The sequence below is a fragment of the Lepidochelys olivacea genome (assembly GCF_965140295.1).
Source record: "Lepidochelys olivacea isolate rLepOli2 genome assembly, chromosome: 12".
NCBI lineage: Eukaryota > Metazoa > Chordata > Testudines > Cheloniidae > Lepidochelys > Lepidochelys olivacea.
The window spans coordinates 40458735-40482958 of NC_140422.1; the positions used below are offsets into that span (position 1 = coordinate 40458735).

Genomic DNA, 24224 nt, shown 5'->3' on the forward strand with positions numbered 1-24224 from the left:
TATGGCGGGCCATGAATGCTCATGAAACTGGGGGTTGAGGTGCGGGGAGTGGGGATGAGGACTCTGGCTGGGGGTGTGGGCTCTGGAGTGGGGCCAGAAACGAGGAGTTCAGGGTGCAGGAGGAGGCTGGGGGTTGGTGTGTGGGGGGGGGGGAGGTGAGGGCTCCAGCTGGGGGTGCGGTCTTTGGGGTGGGGTTGGAGGTGAGGGGTTTGGGGTGCAGGAGGGTGGTCCAGGCTGGGACCGAGGGGTTTGGAGGGAGGAGAGAGATCAGGGCTGGAGCAGGGGGATGGGTCACGGGAGGAGGTCAGGGGTGCAGACTCTGGCTGGCGCTTATCTCAAGCAGCTCCTGGAAGTAGCGGCATGTCCCCCCTCTGACTCCTATGCAGAGGCATGGCCAGGTTACTCTGCGCACTGCCCTGTCCGCAGGCGCCGTCCCTGCAGCTCCCATTGGCCATGGCTCCTGGCCAATGGGAGCTGCAGAGCCAGCACGTGCGGAGCCCCCTGGCTGCCCCTACGCATAGGAGCTGGATGCGGGACATGCCGCTGCTTCTGGGACCCACGGAATGTGCGGAGTTGGGCAAGCCCCCGAACCCGCTCCCCGGCTGGAGCTCGAGGGCTGGATTAAAAGGTCTGAAGGGCTGGATGTGGCCCCCAGTCCATAGTTTGCCCTCCCCTGTGCTAAAGCATTAAACTGCAATTTCCTAGCTACCTGTCCAACCAGTGGGATGAAGATGTGGGGCTTGGAATATGCAGCAGAGACTTGCATTTGGAAGCTTTGTTTTATTTTTATTCAAGCTACATACTAGGAGTGAATCTATTTTCTTGAAAAGATAATAGAAGCACAGAAGCTTCTTCCCTAGAGAAGATGATGCTCTGGATCCATCCTTGCTATGTTGCTTCACCAAATATAATGTTGTATCAGCAGGGATGAATCTGGCTCGTTGTGGCTGGTTTGTTTGCTTCCTGACAAACCAGCTGAATTTGTGCTAAATACACATTGATGACTACTTCCTCCACTCTGAGATTGGCTGGGCTATTTGTCCTAGAAACTTGGCTATCTTACTAGTAATGAATAATGCAAACATATGTTAATAAAACATTATGGATTAGAATATAAATGCACAAAAATCAGCAAAATTGTGGCTCCTACAGCAACAGTGACCCTGTCACATTGAACATAAATATTTATGGCATAAAATAGTAATAAAAATTCTACTTGTGATGCCTGCAATAAAGCAGTGTTGCTGTGAGAGCCATAATTTGGAATGTTAATTTTTGTGCATTTACCCGTGTAGCTAGAATACAGCGCTTGTCAATTCCACAAGCTGACTACAGCTCCACACTTTCTTCTTTGCAAAGAAATTGTTCTGAGAAACACCTTGTACGCTTTGGGTGCTCTATGAATAGTAAATCGACATTCCTGGCAATGCTTTGTTCATTGGGTTAGCTGTGCTTTGCCCAGAACTCCCTGGAATGTATGTACATATCGTTGGCTTCCGTCAAAGCCAGTACAGCATCAGTTCAGCAGTTTGTATTTTGTCAAGCTTCCAACATGGCTGTCCTTCTGGTGAAGTGTCTTGTCCTGTAACTTTCCTATGTCACTCTGGCAAAACAGGCATCGATTTATCTTCAGGCTATGAGGCGCTACCTTGAGTAAATACCCATTATGGCCACACTTTCCAGGGCTATGGGGAATGTGGGATTGGCCTGTGAAACTGACAATCCCTGATTTCAATCTGTACAGGACTGCTGGGAAAAGACTGTTACTTGGCTTTAAATGAACAGAGGAATTGCAGCTAGATGCACATCTTTCCTCCCATGTAGCAATTTAAACTAGGCCATGTTTCAGGGTGCTCTGTGGGGCTGTAAACTGGGAGAACCAGGGGAATTCAGCACACTGAGAGCTATGTTGCTGTCAGGAATTCAGTGTACCACTTCTGGTGAAATGAGAAATCTGAGCCTTGGTTTTAAAACCCTAATGCACAGTGCAGTACTGCCCCTAAATTGGAATTGTGTGTTCAGAAACGCTTGGCTTATACTGCTAGATTTACTGGCAAGGAGAATATTAGATATTCCTTTCAAGAATCTTGTATGGATCCTCAATACATAGTCTTTTAAATACCTTTTCTAATTGCTTATCTGAATAGTGTCAGCAGTATTCTTGTGCTCCAACGGTGTAGCGTTATGCTGATCCATCTGTTTGGACTGGCAGGTGCCAATCAAAGTTGATAATTTTGAGCTGCAACTGTTTTCACTTAGCACTGGAGGCTTAAAGGGAGGGCAGATGTTTTTTAAAGAAAGCTGCTGTCTAGGATGGAGGTTGCTCCTCTCCCTCTGGAGTGTTAGGTTAAAGCAACATGAAAGAACAGTCCGTTGAAGGATTCGCGGTGTCAGATCTCATTAAATAAAGCAGCTGGACACTTCTGATCAGTTTTGACCTGGGTTGCCAGTAGCTTTGAATCTGCACTGATTCGTTCTTATTTGATCTTTCTTCCTCCATAAACACCCTTTTTATTTAATGTAGCTGTTTAACCTGGAAGTGAGGGCTGCCTTGTAAAGAAAAAAGGTGAGAGAATCCCCTGAGCTACTTCCTCAGTAAAGCAAACATGCACCCACCTTTTCCACGGTTGGTGTGACAGGTGACAGCGAATGCTGTCCATGCAGACTTCATGATTTCCAGGTTTGCAAACTCTAGATGGCACTGGTGTTTGTACTGGAACAGCCCCTGTCCTAATACTGAGGCACACTCGGGTTGTTTCCTTTCTTGACCACGTAACCTATAGATTTGTATTCTCTGTCTTCTCACCACAGTGCTCCATCACTGTGCCCTGCAGTCACTGGAGTTGGACTTGCTCTCCTCTTGAGCGCAGTGAGCCCTGATTCCTACTGAGAACCCCCTGTGTGTCTCACTGGTAGTGAGACAGTCAAAGCTGATGCATAACCCCAGGAGAATGTAATTTAGGGAAAGAAATATCTGCATGGAGGAGAAGCTCCTGGGATGCTCAGCCCACCTAATTAAACCCTAATTATCTTGGTGCCATTGGGTGGTGAAGTGATTTGTAGAAAATTCCCCTCTGTGCTGTGTTCCTGCCATGACATACATCAAAGCCCTTCATGGCAGAGAGCATGTCGTCTTGCACATCTGAGAGAGCTTGCACCATTCTCTAAAGAAAATACATTTCCTATCCCCCTCTCCATATCCTTTCAGTGCTTGCAGTCCCCTGGACAAGAGGTGAAGCAGCCCCTTGCCCAAGCTCCAGTTTGGCTTCGGCGTCTCTGTGGACAGCTGCTCTCGGAGAGGCTGATGAAACCCAGTGGGGTTCAGGCTGTGGTCCGGGGCATCATGGAGGGAGCAGGAAGTAAGTATGTTGCTCAGACACTGTCATTTCTGTTTTACAGATTATGAATGAAATGAGACTTCCCAGGGTGGGTCAGAGATCTTTCCATCCCATGAAATAATAAGCTGGAATAGCATTATGGGGACCCTCACAAGAGATTTCCTCTTTAATTAGACTATAAATACTTACACACACGGGTTATGCTTGCTTCTGATCTTAAAAAGGGACTACTGAGCTCCTGAACTTCAAGACACCTTTTGTCAGGGTGTGTTGTTACATTTCTGGGTTCTGTGCCTGGAAACCTCTACAATTATTGAGAAAATATAAATAAAATGACAAAACCTAGGGCAAAAACACCTGTGCATATGAAATGCCAGTTCCTCACTCTTGTGAAGAATAAGTTTGTTTTTAAAGATCTGTATTGTTGATCTTTTTATTAGCTCCTATTTCTGTAAAGGGCATTGGTGCACGGGAACAGTGCTCTGTGTTAGTAAATGATGATCATCTGGGAGAGGAGTGAGATCGATTCCACACCCAATAGGGTTTGGGATGTCAAGGCTTACCACTGCCCCCCTCTGGCCAATTAGCTCAGGAAGGGGTTTCTCTCCAAGACTAACCTCTTGACCTGACCTCTGGGACGTGTGTTCCATAGCCTGCACTCCCAGAGCCCCGGCCAGGGTGGTCAGTCTTGTGCTGTGGCTCTCTGAGAGGGTCTTGAGATCACCACCTGCCTTCAGTGCTTGGTTGTTATGCTTGTGAGTTGGAGTTGACTGCTGGAGTCCAAGGCCTTTGATAACACTTTGTTCCCTTCCTCCAAAGCAGCAGGGCAGTCATCTGAAAGACACCTGGGCTGAGGAGATCGTTAAAAACAAAAATCCAACTTTTAGCCTTAAACGTGTGGCTTCAGAAAAAACGGAACTGTTGTTTGGAATGCCAGAGTCTAATGGGGTCTGTGTCCCGCTCTCCTTTGCCTTCAGTCGGGGTAGCTGGTGGCAGTGGCGCTGAAGCAGCAGCTGCAGACTGGAGAAAGTGTGACATGGTTGCTAGGATCTTGGCTTCCTGTCCTCAGCAATCTCTGTCCCTGGAGGATTACTACCGGCAGGTGTGTCCACAGGTATGCCCTTCTTTCCCCGTTCTCACCAGAGCATGTCTGCAGTGCTCATGAGCAGGGGCTTGTGTGCTTAGCCCATAGTCTGGATGCTCTCTCTGTTTCCTGACCTGTGTTGTATGTGAAATTTCCATTCCAGATTCTAGACTTATTGCATATTCAGGATAAGCTGATGGCACACCAGTTCCAGAGAGTTGCCACCACTTCCCTTCTCACTATGGCCAGAGAATGCCCTCAGCTGGCAGGGAAATATTTGCTCCATCCCATGCTAGCGCCGCTTCTCCAATGCTGGGATATGGCAGGTAACGGTCCATCTGTCTTGGTCATGTGGTCCCATAACATATCCGGCAAACCCTCTCACTTGAGAAGGGAAGATCGGTTCTCTTTCTGTCATATATCTTTGGGCTCATCCCCCTGAAACGAATCCCATGGAGTAATCTCTCTGCAGATCCGGGGTCCTGGTCCTTCCATCAAGGGTTCCTCTTGATTATCTGTCTGGCTGCTAAGTGTCTAGGCTCAAACTGGAACATGTAGAAAGAGACATTGGTCCAGGAACACTTTGTCTTTATAGCCTGCTGTGACCTCTGCCTCTTTCTGGTTGTGGTGCTTAAGGAACAGCTGGGTGGGTTGCATTTGAGACACATCCCAGATTCTGATTCCACCCCATGATAGCTACATGTGGTCCATTCTTAAAGAGGTTTGAGGAGTGACTTTGTTCTCTGAAATCAGTCACATTCGTGCATGGAGGCCTGGTTTTTGCTGTGGGAAGTGGTGGGAGGAGCGCAATCTGTTTATAGTATGGCGTGCAGTGGGATGGGTGATACCTTCCTGTGCTAAGTCACCTGCTCCATTTGCTCACCCAGCAAAGGTGCTACATTATGTTCTTCAGTGCTTCATTCAATCTCTGCCACACTGTTAAATTACTCAAGTGGCAGGGCTCCTGCTACTTTCAAAGTCTGAGGTGGTGTCAAGCGGTCAGTGGCAGGTTTCTGGTGGCCACCCTTCCTCCTAGCTGCTGGGGCGTGGGATGTCAGCCTCCGAGCAAGTAGAAAAACTTCTCCAATTTACATATTCTGACTTATGTTTTTATAAGTTGCTCAAAACAAAGCACATAACTCATAGTAACCCTTGCAAATGAACAATTTTCCTGTCATCAGCAAGCAGCTCCTAGCCATAATCAGCAAGCAGCTCCTAGCCATAACGTTAGCAAAAACTCCTAATCAGGAACACCTACATCAATGGTCTCCAACCTTTTCATGCCCAAGACCACTTTTTGAATTTAAGGGCAACCCAGGATCTGCCCCGCTCCTTCCCCAAAGCCCCACTCACTCCACCCCCCCCTCCATCGCTCACTCTCTCCCACCCTCACTCACTTTCACTGGTCTGGGGAAGGGGTTTGGGAGTGCGTGCGGGCTCTGAGTTGGGGCCAAGAGGTTAGCAGTGTGGAAGGAGGCTCTGGGCTGAGCCTGGGGTAGGGGGTTGGGGTGCAGGAGGGGGTGAGTGGTGCAAGCTCTGGGAGGGTTTTTGGGTACAGGAGGGGCTCTGGGATGGGGCGGAGGCTTGGAGTGCAGGAGGGGGTTCAGGGTGCAGGAGGAAGTATGGGGTGCTGGCTCTGGGAGGGAGCTCAGGGCTGGGGATCAGGGTGCAGAAGGGGGTTTGGGGTGTTGGCTCCGGGAGGGGGCTCAGGGCTGGGGGTTGGAGTGTGGCCTCCCGCTGGGCGGCACTTTCCGTGGGCAGCTCCTGGTTGGTGGCACAGCGAGGCTAAGGCAGGCTCCCTGCCTGCCCTGGCTCCACGCTGCTCCCGGAAGGGGCCAACGCACCTCTGTGGCCCCTTGGGGGTAGGGGGATGTGGTTCTGCACGCTGTCCCTCTCTGCAAGCACCTCCCCCAAAGCTCCCATTGGCCACAGTTTCCCATTCCCGGCCAATGGGAGCTGTGGGGGTGGTGCTTGCTGGCAGGAGCAGTGCGCGGAGACCCTTGTGCTCCCCCACCCACCCAGGGCCGTTGGGGCACTCTGGCCACTTTTGGGAGCAATGTGGGACTGCGGCAGCCCTGCTACACCACCAGAGATCGCGATTGATTGGGAGAGTCCCCAGGATCGACCTGTCGATTGTGATCGACGGGGTTGGTGACCACTGTCCTAGATCTAACGTCAGCTATCCACACTTCAACCCATTCTCATGGTTCTTCTAATTTTTACTTTTTATCCTTATCAGCAAAACTGCAGCTGCAGCTATTTTGTATGCTTACACAACACCCAAGTTATTCCTGACTATCAGGTGTTCTCGCTTCCAATTAAAGTTGGTGGAGTGCACAAAATTGCTGTGGTTTTGCCAGTCAATGTCTCTTGTAACATTGCCATCACTGTAATGGGAAATAAATTTACAGTACGTCCTTACCCACACATCCTCCCCTACCCTTGCCCTGGCTACACTGTGGTGCAGTCTCAAACAGGCCCTGACGTGCAGCATAGCTGAATCCCCTGGTCGCATGTCCCCAGCTCCTCCCCTTCCTCCTCCCCCTCCTCACTTTTCAGGCTAGAGGCCTGTGGCTTGGCTCCTTGGAAACATCCATGGTGGTGTGAGGGGTGCTGGTGGTATCTCCACCAAGTATGGCATACGGCTCTTTGTAAAACGGCAGGTCTGTAGCTTGACACCGGGTCTACTGTTGGCCTCCCTGGTCTTCTGGTATGCCTTCTACAGTGCCTTCGCTTTCATGTGTCGCTGCTGCTGGTCCCTTCTCCTGCATCCCCATGCAATCTGCTCATAGATGTTGATATCTCTATGGCTGGTCCATAGCAGTGCCTACACAGCCTCCTCTCCCCACAGGCCCAGGGGATCCAATATCTCCTGTCTGCTCCAGGCTGGAGCATGTAAGCAAGACACGAGAAGTAATTCTCCCGCTCTACTCCGCACTGAGTAGGCCTCAACTGGAGTATTGTGTCCAGTTCTGGGCGCCACATTTCAGGAAAGATGTGGACAAATTGGAGAAAGTCCAGAGAAGAGTAACAAAAATGATTAAAGGTCTAGAAAACATGATGTATAAGGGAAGATTGAAAAAATTGGGTTTGTTTAGTCTGGAGAAGAGAAGACTGAGAGGGGGCATAACATTTTTCAAGTACGAAAAAGGTTGTTACAAGGAGGAGGGAGAAAAGTTATTCTCCTTAACCTCCGAGGATAGGACAAGAAGGAATGGACTTAAATTGCAGCAAGGGAGGTTTAGGTTGAACATTAGGAAAAACTTCCTGTCAGAGTGATTAAGCACTGGAATAAATTGCCTAGGGTGGCTGTGGAATCCCAGGGATGGTCTAGATAATACTTAGTCCTGCCATGAGTGCAGGGGACTGGACTAGATGACCTCTCAAGTCCCTTCCAGTCCTGTGATTCTGTGTGTAGTGCATGTAGCCTTCATGGTCAGCTGGGCAGTTGCATGCAATAATGGAGAGCTGCTAGGCATGCTCACCATTCCGGGCAATCAGGAAAAGGCATTTCAAGAATTTGCAGGGCTTTAAGGAGGGGGGCTGGGGCTGGCGCTCTTCCAGTCTGCATGACCCCAGGCAGTGGAGTTCACAAATGAGACCAGAGAGGTCAGTGTTGGGCATTGTGGGACAGCTGCTGGAGGACTGTTAGGGTCAACATAGGCAGCACAGCGTTTACACTCATGCTGAATCAACCTCAATACATCCTCCATGGCTCAATGCCCCTCGGGGAGGTGGTGGTACTATGTCAGCGTAATGGAGCACTTACATGAATTGGAGACCAATTTAAGTGTAGACACATGTGCAACTAGATCAACGCACGGTGGCTTATGTCAGCCTAACTTTGTAGAGTAGACTTGGGGGCTGCTGATTTCACCCTTAACTCTTCACTTCCCTCCATCTATTATCCTATAACCTATTTGCATATGGGTCCAGTGTTGCTCTACTAAACTGCTTTGGGTGCTGTAGCCATGTGCCAGGACGGTGTCACTCTCCTGCTCCCAGAGGCTACTCTTTGAAGGTGCAGATGGCAGCAGAGTCTGGATGCTCATGCTCTGTGTTCTTTTCAGAGATGGCAATGGAAGACTTACCAGCAGGGACTGTGCTGGTGAAAGAGGCAGAGCTCAGCCGCTGCGTGGAAGATGTGTTCAAGGTACAGTATCTCATCTGAATCTCTAGTATGTGTAGCTGTTGCCTAAGGATTGAAGAGAAAACTGTACGTCCAAAGTCAGTCTTCAAGTCTGGGACCTGCTGAGCCACTTAAGATGAATATTCTAAACTATAAAAGAGAACAAAATCTCCAATGCAGCCTCAATGCTGAAATAAGGCAGAGTCAGCAGCACCAGAGGAGCCATGCCTGCCCACTTTTTAATGTGGGCATAGTTTAATGGGACAGGGGGCTGCGTTACCCCACCCAAGCTGCAAGCCTTGGGCAGGCACAGAATGCTGCCAGCAGGGGCTGCACTTTGGGTGGGGAAGATAAGGTGATCAGCTTCCCCACCATGAAGCGCAGCCCTTGCCAGCGGCACCAGCCTCTTCTCGGTGGGGTGGGCTGAGGTGAGCCCCCTGGTTCCCCACCCAGGGCAGATGGAGGGTCCAAGTCTCCCCACAGCAGACCGGGTTCCCTGGGTGGCTCTTAGTACTGCCCAGCCGGTTCCAGCTCTGGCCTGACTAGGGGGCAGGGCCTCGTGGCCCCACCACTTCTACCAAGGTTCCAGCACTCCTGGGCTGCGTCAATAAGGCTTTGTCTATGTAAACAATTAGTCTGTTGCAAGCTGGGGTGTGCATCCGCCCCTCCATAGCCTCCAGCAGGCTGTCTGTGTGGATCCTGCTGACACACATTAACATTTTGTTAATGTGCTTTGATCTAATCCTCTTTGAAATGGGACTAGATCAAAGTGCATCATCGAACTGCTTATGTGCTTCAGCAAGGTCTATGTGGACAGTTAGTCCATAAGAATGGCCATACTTAGTCAGACCAAAGGTCCATCTATCCCAGTATCCTGTCGTCCGACAGTGGCCAATGCCAAGTGCCCCAGAGGGAATGAACAGAACAGGTAATCATCAAGTGATCCATCCTGTTGCCCATTCCCAGCTTCTGGCAAACAGAAGCAAGGGACATCATCCCTGTCCATCCTGGCTAATAGCCATTAATGGACCTATCCTCCATGAAGTTATCTAGTTCTTTTTGAACCCTGTTATAGTCTTGGCCTTCACAACATCCTCTTACAAGGAGTTCCACAGGTTGACTGTGCGTTGTGTGAAAAAATACTTCCAATCAATCTGGCTGTCTATTAATTTCATTTGGTGACCCCTAGTTCATGTGATAGGAGAAGGAGTAAATAACACTTCCTTATTTACTGTCTCCATACCAGTCATGATTTTATAGACCTCTATCATATTCCCCCTTAGTCATCTCTTTTCCAAGCTGAAAAGTCCCAGTCTTATTTATCTCTCCTCATATGGCAGCCGTTCCATACCTCTAATCATTGTTGTTGCCCTTTTCTGAACCTTTTCCAATTCCAATAGATCTTTTTTGAGACGGGGCGACCACATCTGCACGCAGTAGTCAAGATGTGGGTGTACCATAGCAGGCTACAGCGGGGTAGATTTGCACCTTAGCTTGCTGCGAACTCATGTTCATGTAGACAAATCCATAGAATCACCCTGTATCAAGTACAACTGTGGGGAGACTGCTACTTTTCTGACATGACCCAGAGACACCTCTGGATCCTTTCAAGCACCGACACCCAGAAGTGTTACTGGAAAGGGTCACAGAGCTAATTCAGCACAGGAGAACTTGCTGTTTGGCTCCTTCCCCAGAAGCCAGAGTCGCTCTGGAGGCACACTTGAGGTAAAATAGGCTTTGTTCTTTCTGGAGACAGTCTTGCAGCAGGCAATGAGGCAAAGAGTTACTATTCTGATCTCACACCCCTGCTTCTTTGGGTACGCTGTCTCTGTGTGATTTGGAGCTGATTGTAGAATCTAAATCTTTACACAGGATAGCTAGCCATTCTGCATTCCTAGCAGCCAGCTTTTAAGCCGTTTAACGTGTGCCATGTTAATTTTATATTATTATAGTTTATCAGAATGTAGTGCTGTACCAAGTCAAATGCCTTACAGGAGTCTAAATATACTACATCAACACTGTTACCTTTATCAACCAAACTTGTAATCTCATCAAAAATATATATATCAATTTAGTATAAATTTATATCAATCAATCAGACAGGATCTGTTTTCCATAGACTCATGTTGAGTGGTATGAATTATATTACCCTCCTTTAATTCTTTATTAATCAAGTCCTGGATCAGCTGCTGTATTATTTTGCCTGGGATCTATGTCAGGCCATGTCTGAAATAAGTCAGGTCATCCTGTTTACCTTTTTTAAATATTGGCACAATATTAGCTTTCTTCTAGTCTTTTGGAACTTCCACAGTGCTCCAAGACTTATTGAAAATCAACATCAATGGTTCAGAAAGCTCCTGAATCAGCTCTTGTAAAACTCTTGGATGCAAGTTATCTAGGCCTGCTGATTTAAAAATGTCTAACTTTAGTAGCTGCTGTTTAACATCCTCCTGGGATACTGGCGGAATGGAAAGATTGTTCACATCACCATATGATATGACTACATCATCTGTTTTACCCAGATACAGAACAGAAATATTTATTGTTATACTTACTGTAAGGCTGTTGTCAGGCTGAATACAGTTACAAAACAGAAGTAAAGCCTGTTAGGAGTTGGGAGGAAAAGAAATGTCACCACTCAGCCACAAAGGATACACTGTTCTTTTTGGCTGCCCAGTGTTACACTAGGGTGTACAAAGTCAGGAAATGGCTTGGATGAAGAATTCATGGAGTGACTTATTGGCCAGGGATGTGTGTCTAAGTGCCCCAGGTAGAGTAGGCTGGAAAAAGCAAAAGAAGGCTAGAGCATCAACTGCTTCTGGAAACTGCAGTCATTGTCTGCTCAGCCTTTCGCTTGAGACAATGGGGATGAGCTGGGGGAAGCTGGCTCAGTTAGGTGGGCATGCCGAAGCTAGCATAGCTAACTAATTTTAGGATTATCCTAAATCTCGCTTTCAAAGGATGTATCCAATACTTAAACCCTTCAACTCAGATTTGAGTCCCCTACCCAAGGTCACGCTCAAGTTCTCATTGACAAACAAACACAGTACATATGCCATGTAGAGTTCTGTACACTGCAAACACCAGCTGTCCCCAAAAGGACTAAGGCACTGAGGTGCTTTCCTGTATTCTTGCAGCTGCAGGCTGCTTGGTAGGATCTCTCATAGGGTGGAAGTAACCAGTGCACTGCCCTCTGGCAGCTGTTTGGAGACCTGTGTGGAATTAATTTCTCTGTCCAGTTTTTACTGTGCAGCTGTCCACATCATAACTGACACCTGTCAGTGATCGTGTGGGCAGCCTTAATAGTGGTACCAGACATTCTATGGGGACAATTCCTTCCTCACTGTTGTTGGCCATCCAAATCAGGACTGAGGCATATGGGTGGAGTGAAACGTGGGGAAACTTGAGCTGTTTCTGTCACTCCTCTTCCTGGATAAACAGGAAACTTCAGTCTCCAGGGCTGTTATCTGATACCTTTCCCTGGAACTAAACTTGAGTAGTTCAAAAAGTGTCAATATTTTACAGTGAGGGTAATTAACTATTGGAACTGATCTAGGGACATGGTAGTTTCACCATTGCTGGGAGTTTTTATATCTAGATTGGATGTCTCTTTTTAGAAGTGATGCTCTAGTTCATCCAGAATTCATGGACTTGATGCAGAGCTCGCTGAGTGAGGCTCTATGCCTGTGCTCTGCAGGAGGTCCAACTAGATGATCACAATGGTCCCTTCTGGGAGGGCTGGCCCTAGACCAAATGGTGCCCCAGGTGAGGAGTGTTTTTGGTGCCTCCCCTCCATTTCTTAAACTTTCAAATACCTTATTTTTTATTGCATTTGTAGCCCAATTCTCGACTTTGCACTATTTGCATGCATGATTTATCCCTCTCATTATAAGATAATTTGCATGCTAGGATCTGTAAAGCTGTATTTATTCATGCCATATATAAGCAAATAAAAAAAAATTGTTTCCTCTAAGCTTAGAGAAACTTTTTAATTTTCAGAGTAATGGAAATGTACTCGCATCAAGAGATTGAACGGTGCCCCAACGTTGGGTGGACCAGTATTAAATTGTGTTGTAGCAGGTGACCGCCTTAGAATGTTAACCCTGTGTTGTTCTGTTTCAGATATTTTCCTATCAGATTTTCTTCTTGCTGCAAACTATATTGCAATTGAGTTTTTTGCTTCCTATACTGAGCTCCTGAAGGCTTCTTTGGGGGCATCTTTTATTTTCTACGGGGGAAAACAGACAGTACTAGGGAGAGCAAAAGCCTGTGTTCAGCAGTCTTAGAAAGTCATCAAACATTACATGTTAAGCATGGCAAAAGAAAACAGTATTTTTTGTTGCGTAGATAGGGGTTCGATCGATATCTCTGGTGTCTCATTAAATGTCCTTTATTAGTTGCTACTTACACTTGTCAAGTCTTAAAACACACATACACTTTCACAATTACACACTAAAACAAGGATCACAATATCGCAGCTGGGCTGTCAATTCACTTCAGTTCGTTCTCATATCTCACTGACTGGCGACGCCCTGCCCCTTATATACACATGAGGACATGGCTGACAACATTCTAGGAGGTTCGAGCAAAATATAGTTCTCAGAAAGTCTGGAAGGTTCCATAAGATTCTATAAAGGTCTAGAACGTTCTAGGAGGTTAGTGAAAAATGAAGCCACATACGGAATACCTGAAACATTTTACTTCAAACGTTCTATTTTCTCTTTTGCCACTAACAACAAAAACAGCAGCCCCCAAGCTGTCACCGGTGTTGCCTGCCCCTAAATCCAGCCCTGCCTTCTGGCCTTAAAATCTATGAATAAAGATCTGCAGAGGAAGTAGTTCCAAGAACATGAAAGTGAATCACTTTAGACTCCATCTAAAGCTTCATTCTAGCTGCTGGGAGCAATCTCCATTTACATTGTGTCTTTGTCAAGCTGGAATTTGTCAGGGGTTTTCCAGTTTTAACCTTCCCGGAAGAGGGCTAACCTGTCTTAATTCCCACAAAACCTAGCTTTTACCATCAGTGCTTACCCAATGCTTGGCAGGAAGCAAGTATGGGTGTAATTCCTCTCTTTCATGATGCATTCCTTTCATCTGGGGTAGTCCCTCTCAAAACACTGAAGGAATAGTGAGAAAGAAACAAAGTTCTCTTTACCTCTGCTACTGTCAGTATGTTTTCTCCTGACGACAGAAGTTGGAGAATCAGGGGAGGTCAGTAGTATAGTGCTTTCCAGATTCCTGATCCCATTGGATTCCCTTGGAGAAATCTATAACATTCTCAGTGTAAGTAGATGCTGTACCACGTGCAAAGGAAAAAGTAATAGCTTAATTCTAAATTTAAATTCAGCTTTGGCGTAATGGCAGGGACCCTCATCTTACTCTGCAACATGTGGATTCCTCTGTGTTGTGTAATTTCAGCACTGCAGACAAGTAATCTGGTCAGCAGTCACCACCCATTTTTCAGCATCATTACCAAGCAGTGTAATTTACTAGTGTGCTTTCAAGACCTGCTCTTGCATGGTGTAGATCAAGAGGAGGAGAATGAGCTGGACAAGATTGATGGTGATTGGGCCAAGTGCTACCAAAGCTCACTGAAACATGATGGTTTTCCTGCTCCAAACCACAGGGGGTGCTCTTGTTCAGGTTATAAGAGATGGGGTGATCAGGCAAACTCAAGAGGACAGGAAAATTGATGGAAACATGAGCTTACTACCCTAATGGGCCTGTCACTGTCAGCTTGTGCCAATAACTGACTGTCTTTAATGTTACTGCAGAAATCTCAGCAGGCAGGGAGGATAGTGCAGACTCAGCGTTTTATGTGGAGCTCCCCCCAACAATGATTGATTGTTCTTGAAGCTGCTGCGAGAAAACTGCTCCATCTCAATGAAATCTATTGCCTCTTAGCTGAAGTGCCAGTGTGATGAATGCTATCCGAGGGACTCAGATGGGCTCTTTGGAGCAGTGGTGACTTTGGGTGTGGTGGTCTGGAATGCAGGTCCCAGGGCTATGGCTGTGGAGAGGAACTAACCTTCCCTTGTGATGTTCTTTTAGGTTGTTAAAGGTACTGCATCCATTTGCTCCGAACTATGTCCAGAAATCTGATGTGGTGAGAGAGGCTTGGGCAGGTATCTTACTGTCCTCATCCCCTCTTCCCACACGTCACTTCTGCCCAATGAAATGCTGTAGAGAGGGTAAAAGGAGCAAATGGCCATGTTGCCAGACCCCTGAATTACAGCCCGGAAAGTCTAGGTATGCAGAGCAGTGCTTGGATCGAGATGGAGCATTGCATGCTGAGACCTGTAATCGGTGGGAGAGGCAGCAGGCTGCATTGTAGAGCTCCACGGGCATCCTTTAGCCACCCTGCTTGGTGTAGGAAGGTGTGGAACAGAAATGCCCTAGTGGCTCCGCCCAGGTTGGAGCTTGATCCTCTGCTGTGACCACAACAGCAAGTGTCCTCTTTGGGTCTAGCAGAAAACAAGATTCAAACCAGTCTCAGACTGTTACTCATCTGCAGTGAGCCAGCTCTGAGGCTTAGCCACATGTCCTGACAGGGGAACTTGCTCTCTACTGTGAGCCCCAAGCTCTGGGCTAGAAGGGCAGCATCTGGAGCAGTGGAGTTTAACGGCAAGAAGCTAATGATTGGATCTTTGGCAGAAGCCTTGGCAGTCTGAGCTTTTAAATCAGGGGTGGGCAAACTACAGGCCGGATCTGGCCCGCCAGCCGTTTTAATCCGGCCCTTGAGCTCCCGCTGCGGAGCGGGGTGTGGGGCTTGCCCTGCTCTGGCGCTCCAGCCGGGGAGCAGGGTTGCGGGCTGCTCCAGGTGGCTCTCGGAAGCGGCAGCGTGGCCCCTGGCTCCTATACATAGGGGCAGCCAGGGGGCTCAGCTCTGCACGCTGCCCCCGCAGCTCCCTTTGGCCGAGAACCACGGCCAATTGGAGCTGCGACGGTGGCACCTGCGGATGGGGCAGCGTGCCGAGCCTCCTGGCCGTGCCTCCACATAGGAGCCGGAGAGGGGACATGCCGCTGCTTTCTTGAGCTGCTTGCGGAAAGTGCCTCCCGGAGCCTGCACCCCTGAGCCTCTCCCTGTGCCCCAACCTCCTGCCCCAGCCATGATCCCCCTCCCAACCTCTGAACCCTTCAATCCCAGCCCAGAGCATCCTCCTGTATCCCAAACCCCTCATCCCCAGCCCCACCCAGGAGCCCCGTCCCACACCCTGAACTCATTTCTGGCCCCACTCCAGAGCCTGCACCCCCAACCAGAGCCATCACCCCCTCCTGCACCTCAACCCCAATTTTGTGAGCATTCATGGACTGCCATACAATGTCTATTCCCAGATGTGGCCCTTGGGCCAAAAAGTTTGCCTACCCCTGTTTTAAACGCTGTGATTGTTGTAGTGTTTTGGGTAGTAATGATCTGTTATAACTAGCTGGCAGGCAGAGACCAGTCAGGGGGCTGCTCTGTGGCTGGTGTTCATTATGAAAATGCCTCCACAATGAAGCCACATATGGAATACCTGAAACATTTTACTTTAAATGTTCTATTTTCCCTTTTGCCACTAATGACAAAAACAGCACCCCCCAAGCTGTCACCTGGGTTGCCTGCCCCTAAATCCAGCCCTGCCTTCTGGCCTTAAAATCTATTTAAAAAGATCTGCAGAGGAAGTAGTTCCAAGAACATGAAAGTGAATCACTTTAGACTCCCATCTAAAGCTTCATTCTAGCTGCAGGGGATGAGGGATCCACTAACCTCCTAGAGGGTGGGTCCCTCATTAGTGGCAGTGTGCTTTAGTCCTGACAGCAGAGAGATTAACAATGGAGACTTCTGCTTGCAAGTGTGCAGGTTTTTTGCCTAGCAAGTATCATTTGATGCTAGAGTGGGAAATGCTCCTTTGTATACCAAAGATGCTGGTTAGGAAGCACGGCTCCACAGGCATTAGCATGGGCAAAACTCTCTGCATCAAAACAATAGGCCAAAATATTATCAAAATAATCTCTTTCCTCACCTAAACTGCTTTCTCACTCTGGGCTGGCATGTTGCATTTGACAGGCAATAGCAACGCTTGGAAGTGAGCCCTGAGATTAGATCAAACCCTAAGAACTGCTGCTTGCCCTCCAGCTGAAAGGGGAATCTGGAGCTGGAAGGAATAATCTTGTTTAAAGGAACAGTGTCCTCCAAGCAGCACAGTGTCCCAGCTGCTGAGTTGAAGATCATTCAAACAGCTTGCTAACAGGGTCGATATTTTGTTTGCCTCTTCCTGGCACCCTCCCAGTAAAAACATTTTTAACAAACCCACATACCTGTTAATTGGAAATTTACCTTAAAAAATGCACACACTCTGAAATTGTAACTGTAACTAATCAGCTTTTTATTTCTTATAGCCTTCTGCACTGGGTGTCTGTAGAGTTGTTGATATAACTGTAGCCATCCTATGAGGGTTTTTAGAGAAATAGTTCAAAACAAACCTGTAAAGTGTAAGATTTTTCAGGATCTCTCTCCCTGGGCTTTGGGGCAGGGAAGGGAGATATGGGGTGATTTGTGTGGCTGGTAACTGGTCTGGAGGTGGGGAGAAGTTGCTGAGGGCGGTTATGATGGTTTTTGAAATGTATCCGGGTACAGAGCTCTGGGTAGGTGCCTTTTGGAAATAAAGGGAGGGAGGAGAAAGTGTCACTCTGAAGTCTCCTCTAAGTGCTGCCTGTCAGCAGCCTGAGTCGGGGGTCCTCTGCCTTCTCCTTGGATATCTCACTCCGCACATAGCAACCCAGCTGCCTTCCAGCCTTCGCTTTCGAGGGACTGATCTGTTTGACCGTGGGAATTTGGCTCTGGATGCAGTATGTTTATAAAGACTTGTCTCTTCAAATACTGCAGTCTGTAGTTTTAATCCCCTACCCCTGAGTGATAGCCGTCCTGAGTAACTGGCTGTAATATACGAATAGCATGAAGCCCTACTGTAGCTAGCTCTGGCAGTTCCTAGATGACTCTGGAGAAGATGGTGCTGATGAAGGCTGCTTTCAGTGCTTATTAGCAAACAGGAGTCTGGTGTGATCAAGGGATATGGACTCAGAATTGGAAGGGCTGGGAGCAGTAACCTGCACAGTGTACATTCAGAAGTCAGTCCCTACCAGGCATGCATGTGCCTTTCACCCTTCCCTTCCTCTGCACTCCAGGCAGACATTTGACCTTTCTGTCTCCGTAGGTGTATGTGGTTGGGAATGAGCCCTCTGACGTGTTGCTGGAATCCTTGCAGCCAGCTCTGGGAGTGATTTTCTCTCTCTATTGTTTCACCAAGCAGAACGTGTCACACTTACGGTAAGGCATGTGGCAAAACCCTTCTGCTAGGTGAAGTGGTAAAGCTTTGTATCCTGGGGTGGGGGAATCCTCCCCGCTTGGTGCCCAGCTGTAAAAGACCGCGAAATCTGTGCCTTGTGCTGGGTAGAGATGCAAGTGTCCAGAAGACACTCCTGTGCTGAGCACCAGAGCTACATTTGGCACTGTATGGACATAGCTGAAGACAAAGCTTGCAGCCCCAAGGAGTTTAGATTCCAACTCGGCCCTGACTATGAATGTCAGACTCTCACAGCAGACCAGAACCACCCCCCAACTTGGTGTGGGAAGATATAGTGCTTGACTTGGTTCCTGCTAGGTTGGAAACTAGTACTTTGAGGTGGTGACAAGTCTACCTACAGGGTGCTGGGAATCCCCCATTACTGGGGGGTATAATTAGTTCACTGTCTGGCCTATGTGAAACTGACTAGGAAGGAGGGATCGTGGTTGCCCAGGGACAGCAGAAAGCCCTGTGTGCGTGTGTGGCGAGGGGCTTGGCGGGGAAGGGTGTTTTGTGTGCAGGTGGAATTTAGGGACGGGGGAAAACTTTAAATAAATTCCAGTATATGGACCTGAATGTCCTTGTGCTCCACTGGCTGTTTGGAGTAAAGGTCATTTCTTTCCCGTTTGAGCTGATTCCCTTTTTCCCAGAGGTGCACAGGACCTGCTCCTCTCCTGGCCATTGAACCTTTGTTTACACTGAGCCCTTCGTTCAGTTCTCCCACCCCTGGAGTAGCACCAGTCGTGTGGCACACGAGTGCAGACCAGCTGTTGGTGTTTTTGCCACTTTCCTCCCAGCCTGCTTTGAGAAGGGTTGGACAACAGTTTGACAACGACGTTACCAGGAGGTTTACTCAAAGCCTTTCCACCATTCCGAATATCAGTAGAGGCACAAGGGCTTTGACGAAAAGCTCTGTGGAGACACAGCCTTTGCCATCAGAAAGACGACATTAATAATTTCAGAGGTGCAGGGGAACCTCCTTAAAAGAATGAAAACAACAAACTAAACCAGATGCAGGGAGAGTGGGGCTACCAGGGTGCTGTATCTTTCCAAGAATTCAGCAAGGGTAACTGAACTGCAGCTGCCCAGCACTGGTCAATCTTTCAGAATTTGGCACCTTCATGAAACAGCTGCTGGAGCTCATCCAATTGTTGCTGAGTTTATAGGCTATATGACAGGTTTCAGCGTAGTAGCCGTGTTAGTCTGTATTCGCAAGAAGAAAAGGAGGACTTGTGGCCCTTAGAGACTAACCAATTTATTGGAGCATAAGCTTTCGTGAGCTACAGCTCACTTCACTTCACTCTCTTCCCAATTTCCTCCTCCTCCGATGCCTTGGCGCAGAAACAGCTCTGTGCATGGAGTGTGACTGCAGGCAGTCTTCAGGCCCAGTGAATCATTGCAGCTGCCTTATAAGCTCACATAAATAACTGTCACCTCCCTAGGATTTACTGTATCTGTGAGACTGCACATAGGGAACCTTCCAAGGTGTGTCTGTGGTCACCTGCCATCTTCCCGGTGCCACCAGCTCCCTCTGATGGTGTGTGTTGTGTATTGGAGCTCACAAACATCATTGTTACATTGCCCCATGTGTCTGTTACAGGGCAACATGCCAATGGTAGAAAATGGACTCTGTCATGGCCTCTCTTTCTTGACAGCTCACCATGCCAGGAGATTTTATTATGGGTCTTGGAGAAGTCAGAGAGAGAGGTGGCGCTCTCCATGCTGGAAGGATTTGCAGGACTGGGTAGAACCATGCAGTTTCTCCATCCGCTGTGCCAGTTTCAAGTAGCTGGTGAAGGTGGTGCCATGATCACTGTCAAAGAGACCATCAGGTAAGAGTCTACATTATGACACCCTGTGTTAGCAGCCTTGCACCCACTGCCTGTGGGTGTGGGGGAACTGTCGTCATTCAACACCTTGGGCTGCTTTATGGCTCAGCCAGTAAGGGGTGCCCATGCAAAGTTCCGCAACGTGTGCAGCATATGAAAGTGGGGCACGGGGGAGGGTTTCAAGATGTGGTGGGGGATGCTGTAGTCCCTGTGGATTGTCACCACTAGACAGGGATAGACAGTTGGCTTGGGCTGAGTGCCAGACTCTAGCAGGTGAAACTTCACCGATGGCCTGAACTTTACAGGCAAATGGAGCCAAACATTGCTGGAGCAACGAGGTGTGAAGCTGGAGCAGACTTTTAGCCCTGATACACCTACAAAACCAGTAATAAAATTCATGTTTGGCTTTTATTAGCATTATTAATTTCTTCTTGGGAACCCTTTGTCTTGAGGCTGGATGGCTCAGGGGACTGAGAATAGGAAATGGTCTTTCACTCCTGAACCACTGGTTCAAATTCTGACCAGACTGGTAGTGTCTGACGTAATCACGGCTAATGGCTGATTGGTTGCATGTGTGAAATGCATGGAGTGGACATCTGTCACCATTAGCATGGTATTAATTGACCCCCTTGTTAACAGCCTCTTTTGACTGACTGAATGAGCCATAGTGACCGAACACCCCCGGTGCTCCTGGAGATGGTCCCTCCAGGATAGGGGTCAGGCACGTTGGTGCCTGACGTTACACGGCCATTGCCCGTGGTCTGTTTGCTCTGAGGGTAAATGGAAGACTGCAGGCTCCAGCACTATCCGGACAGAGCCTATCACCAGCAGTACACTCAGTTTTAAAAGAAATAGTTTTTGCTTGGGGCATGTATCGATGAGCCAGCATTACCTGGTGGAAAACGCCAGGGCTGAGCCAGGAACTCCTGCTTTGTCACTGGCCTGCTGGGTGGTCAAGTTTGGAGTTGTCTGCACACAGACTTGCATCCATTTAGTTAAACTGGTGCAGAACCCCACATGGCTGTTCTTATTCCAGTATAGTTTAAACCTGTGCCTTCAACTTGAATGAACCTAATTAGAATTAAAATAAGTGTCACACAGGGGTTTGCACTGGTTTAACTAAATCAATGTAAAATCACTGCTTAAGTTAAACTAGTGCAACTCTGCATGTTGACACAGCCTCGCTTCCCCTCAGTGTATCTATTTCCCTCATTTATGCTGGGAAAACAAGTGTAGGGCTGCTGCATTCATTAATTAATGCTCATCCAGCTCTTCACAGAGGAGTTATGTATGTGCTAAATATTTTGTGTGCATAGATTCCACCCTGGTCATCCCTGCAATGAATATAGGTTAATTAGTGAACTGAATGCTCCGCCATTTCAACTTCATCCCCAGACTGAATGATATTTCATCAGCCACCGTCTGTCCGTCCGTCCCCTTTCAGGGAGTGCAGCACAGGGTGTTGCTGTAACCTGGAAGTGATGAAACAGTGTAAACGCTGCCCCAGCTTTCCCTGACCTGGAGTGACAGGTGGGGTAGGAGGGCATGGGAAACACTGAGACATAAAGCTGGACAGATAAGCCAGAAGTCCCTTGGGCTTTTGGGACTTCACGTTGATTCTGTTGCATGGAAAGCACTCCTCACCAAAGGCTTGGCTCATTACAGCTTGAAACCACATTATAAACCTGGATGAGATAGCAAGGGTGCCAATTCAGGATGGGAAGGAGTGGATCTTATACTGAGGTAGATACTAAATACAACTGAGAACTCTTCCTGATGTCGGTAGGAGAGCTTAGCTTGCTGGAGTTACCTGCTGGATCTGGAACATGGGTTCACACCCCAGCACTCTCCCTCACAGGAACATGGACAAGGCTCTGGCATACAGCAACAGATTAGAGATTCTTCTGGAAGAGAGGTCATATAATGCTGTTGACCAAAGAGAAGGCAGACAGACCATCCTGTTGCTGGCACACCTTCAGCCGCCTGTGGTCTCTCCCACTGGGGTTGGGAGTGATTTTCATGCTCGTTTGAGTCTTAAAACCAGATTTCTGATCCCTGACTAGCTTAAGCAGCACCAAGAATGGGCTAGGCAGCAGGGGCCACCGTTGACCATTAGAGCCCTGCATGGTTTTTGCATGAATAGGGACTGTAGTCCTGGTGCCCAGGCCAAATTCCATCTTCGGATAACATTGTCTCTGTAAAAGTTTCCCTGCCATTTCTGTTGGATACGGTGTTCTCTGCTTCCTATCACAAACTGGGGTGTAGCGCTGCTGTGTGCTGGCTGCTGCATCTTAATGGGGAGATGAAAGGAAGACCCTTGGAAGTGTTCTGGAAATACCTACAGCACTTGGGGATGAAATGTGCCAGGGAAATGCTCTTTCCAGGGGTAGTTCAAAAACCAGTGCCAAAGAGACTCTGGGTGGGTTCCTGTCGGGTGAAACGTTGGCTGCATTTCAGCGATGAGGAGGAGGAACTCTACCAGAAGGTCTCCTCGGAGCAGTGGCAGATGGAGCAGTTGGTGGCCCTGTTGACTCACTGCCAGAAGAGCGGCTTAGCTGGAGACTTCTTCATCTGCTGCTTAAAGGTAAGAAGGTACAGTCTGTTAGCAGCCTGGCCTCTGCTGGGTGCAAGGGTCCAGGAAGTGCCTTGCATTTCCAGAGGGTTAACTTTCCCATGCTGCATGTGGGGAGGGTACTGGGAGAAGGGGGAAGTTCCACTTAAATCTCCTGGGAGTGGTGGGTAAAGAGCCGCTACAGGTATAGGGTAGCTGTATCTCCCGACAGTTCCAGCGCCAAGCCCTGAGGGGGCGCATGGAGTCCTCAGTCTGTGTGAAAGCGTTAACCCTTGTTCTGACAACGGGAACATGTCTGAAGTTTAATGGTGGGTTTTAAGCTGTGAATAATCCCTACCTTTGCAGACTGCCACTTCCTTGGCTTTCGAGAAGGAAAGGCACTTCCCCAGCTCCCCGCCCCGCGTTTCCTTTTCTTCCTGCAGCTTCGTATCCAGACTAATCACTGCCATGGTCCCTCCTCAGTGTTTGCTAGGCCTGGGCCATGCTTTGCTCTCCTTTGCTGCCAGTCAGAGTGTATAATCCGTGTCTTGCTCGCCCCCTTTGGGGTTGGTGCCATGGTGTTATGGCCCTTCTGCTGTGCACAGAGTGCTGCGCTCCTTTGCTGGGCTTCTTTCAATGGCCACCAGAAGAGCTCATCCTGTGTATGGCTGGGAAGGGGCACGGGCAGCATAGGTGCACTTCTGTGCTAAGCAAGCGGGGTGCCTGGGCACCACAGCCCGCCACCACAAAGCTCTTCTCAATGTGTTCAGCCGATGTTCCTGTTCATTTTATAAATCAGGAAATATACAGTTAAAATCTAGTTTGCCTAGAGGTCAAAGGGTCTCTGGTGTATCTGAGGCCAGTGCCAAAGCAAATGGGCAAGCAAGGCCCTGGCAGATTTACAGCCCTAAAGTGACTGTCCTTAGAGGGAAGCTTTTAGTGTTCCTGCACCTGATACGTGTGAGGAGGTCACCTGCAGCATTTGGGGCCGGTGGTGGCAGTATGAGGAGAGGGGTGGGAGATCCCGGGCCTGGATAACAGAACTAGCATGAGATCCTTTTGGAAAGCTTGGGCTTTGGGAAAATGGCTGGAGAAGAACCCCCAAGGCCTCAGTGCAGAACAACCCTGCCTTCTTGCACCTGGAGTGAAGATTCTGGGCTAAGGTGAGGATGGCAGCACAGGGTTGAGGCCGAGCAGCTACTTTAGTAGAACGGACTGCTCTGTGATACTGCCCTGCTGTTCAAATCTGACCTTGTTCTTGGATGTTAGCTGCTGGCAGGTTGCCCACCTGTGTGCCCTCAAACCAGTTTCCTGTATTTAGCTTTCTTTCTGACGGCCGTGCACTCCCCTCCCTGGCAGGAGCTGACTCACATGGCTGCAAACGATGAGGCCGGCTTGGATGACGATCCTCTCTCCTGTGAGAGTCTGGTGGAGCTGGAGCAATACCGCAGTCAGCATCTCGTGGGGCAGAAGAAGCAGCTGCTTGTTTTGCAGCTGGTGGCCATGCTGTGTGAGCGCGTCTCAGACACCGTGTTCACAGACATTGTACAGGTAGGTCATGGCAGAGCCCATTGGCATGGCACTGGCAGCAGCACTGCATATGGCCAATGCCATCCAACCTGAGGCTCACAGAACGACCCTGAGGTGGGTCCTGTATATGTCTTGGCTGAACCCCTTCTGCAAGTCTGACGTGAAGTCAGACGTGGCTGCTGCCTTCTGTTGACTGAATCTCACGCACTGAGGTGAGGGTGCAGTGAGGAGGGGCGTTTCCTTCTGTGACTGCAGGGGAGAATCTCCGCCTGAAACCTCAAAGATTTCTGCTTGGGAAAAGGAGGCCGCAGTAGCTCTGAGCTTCCCCCAGCCAGCACTGCTGCACCGTGCACGGGTGGGCACCCTGGCGGAAGAGGCGGGGGCTGAGTATCGAGAGCAGAGGTTCTCAACCTTTTTTTCGTTTGTGGACCCCTAAAAAA

At 48.7% G+C, this 24224-nt stretch overlaps 1 protein-coding gene across 1 annotated transcript in view; it reads left to right on the forward strand.

The window, feature by feature from the left end:
• TANGO6 (transport and golgi organization 6 homolog) overlaps positions 1–24224 on the forward strand; it is a 93389-nt gene that overhangs the window by 8366 nt on the left and 60799 nt on the right. The window contains exons 4-11 of the mRNA XM_084644786.1: positions 3209–3359; positions 4316–4452; positions 4586–4748; positions 8493–8575; positions 17746–17858; positions 19530–19706; positions 22161–22287; positions 23614–23805. Coding sequence (XP_084500912.1) covers positions 3209–3359; positions 4316–4452; positions 4586–4748; positions 8493–8575; positions 17746–17858; positions 19530–19706; positions 22161–22287; positions 23614–23805 — 1143 coding nt within the window. The remainder of the gene's footprint in view (positions 1–3208; positions 3360–4315; positions 4453–4585; positions 4749–8492; positions 8576–17745; positions 17859–19529; positions 19707–22160; positions 22288–23613; positions 23806–24224) is intronic.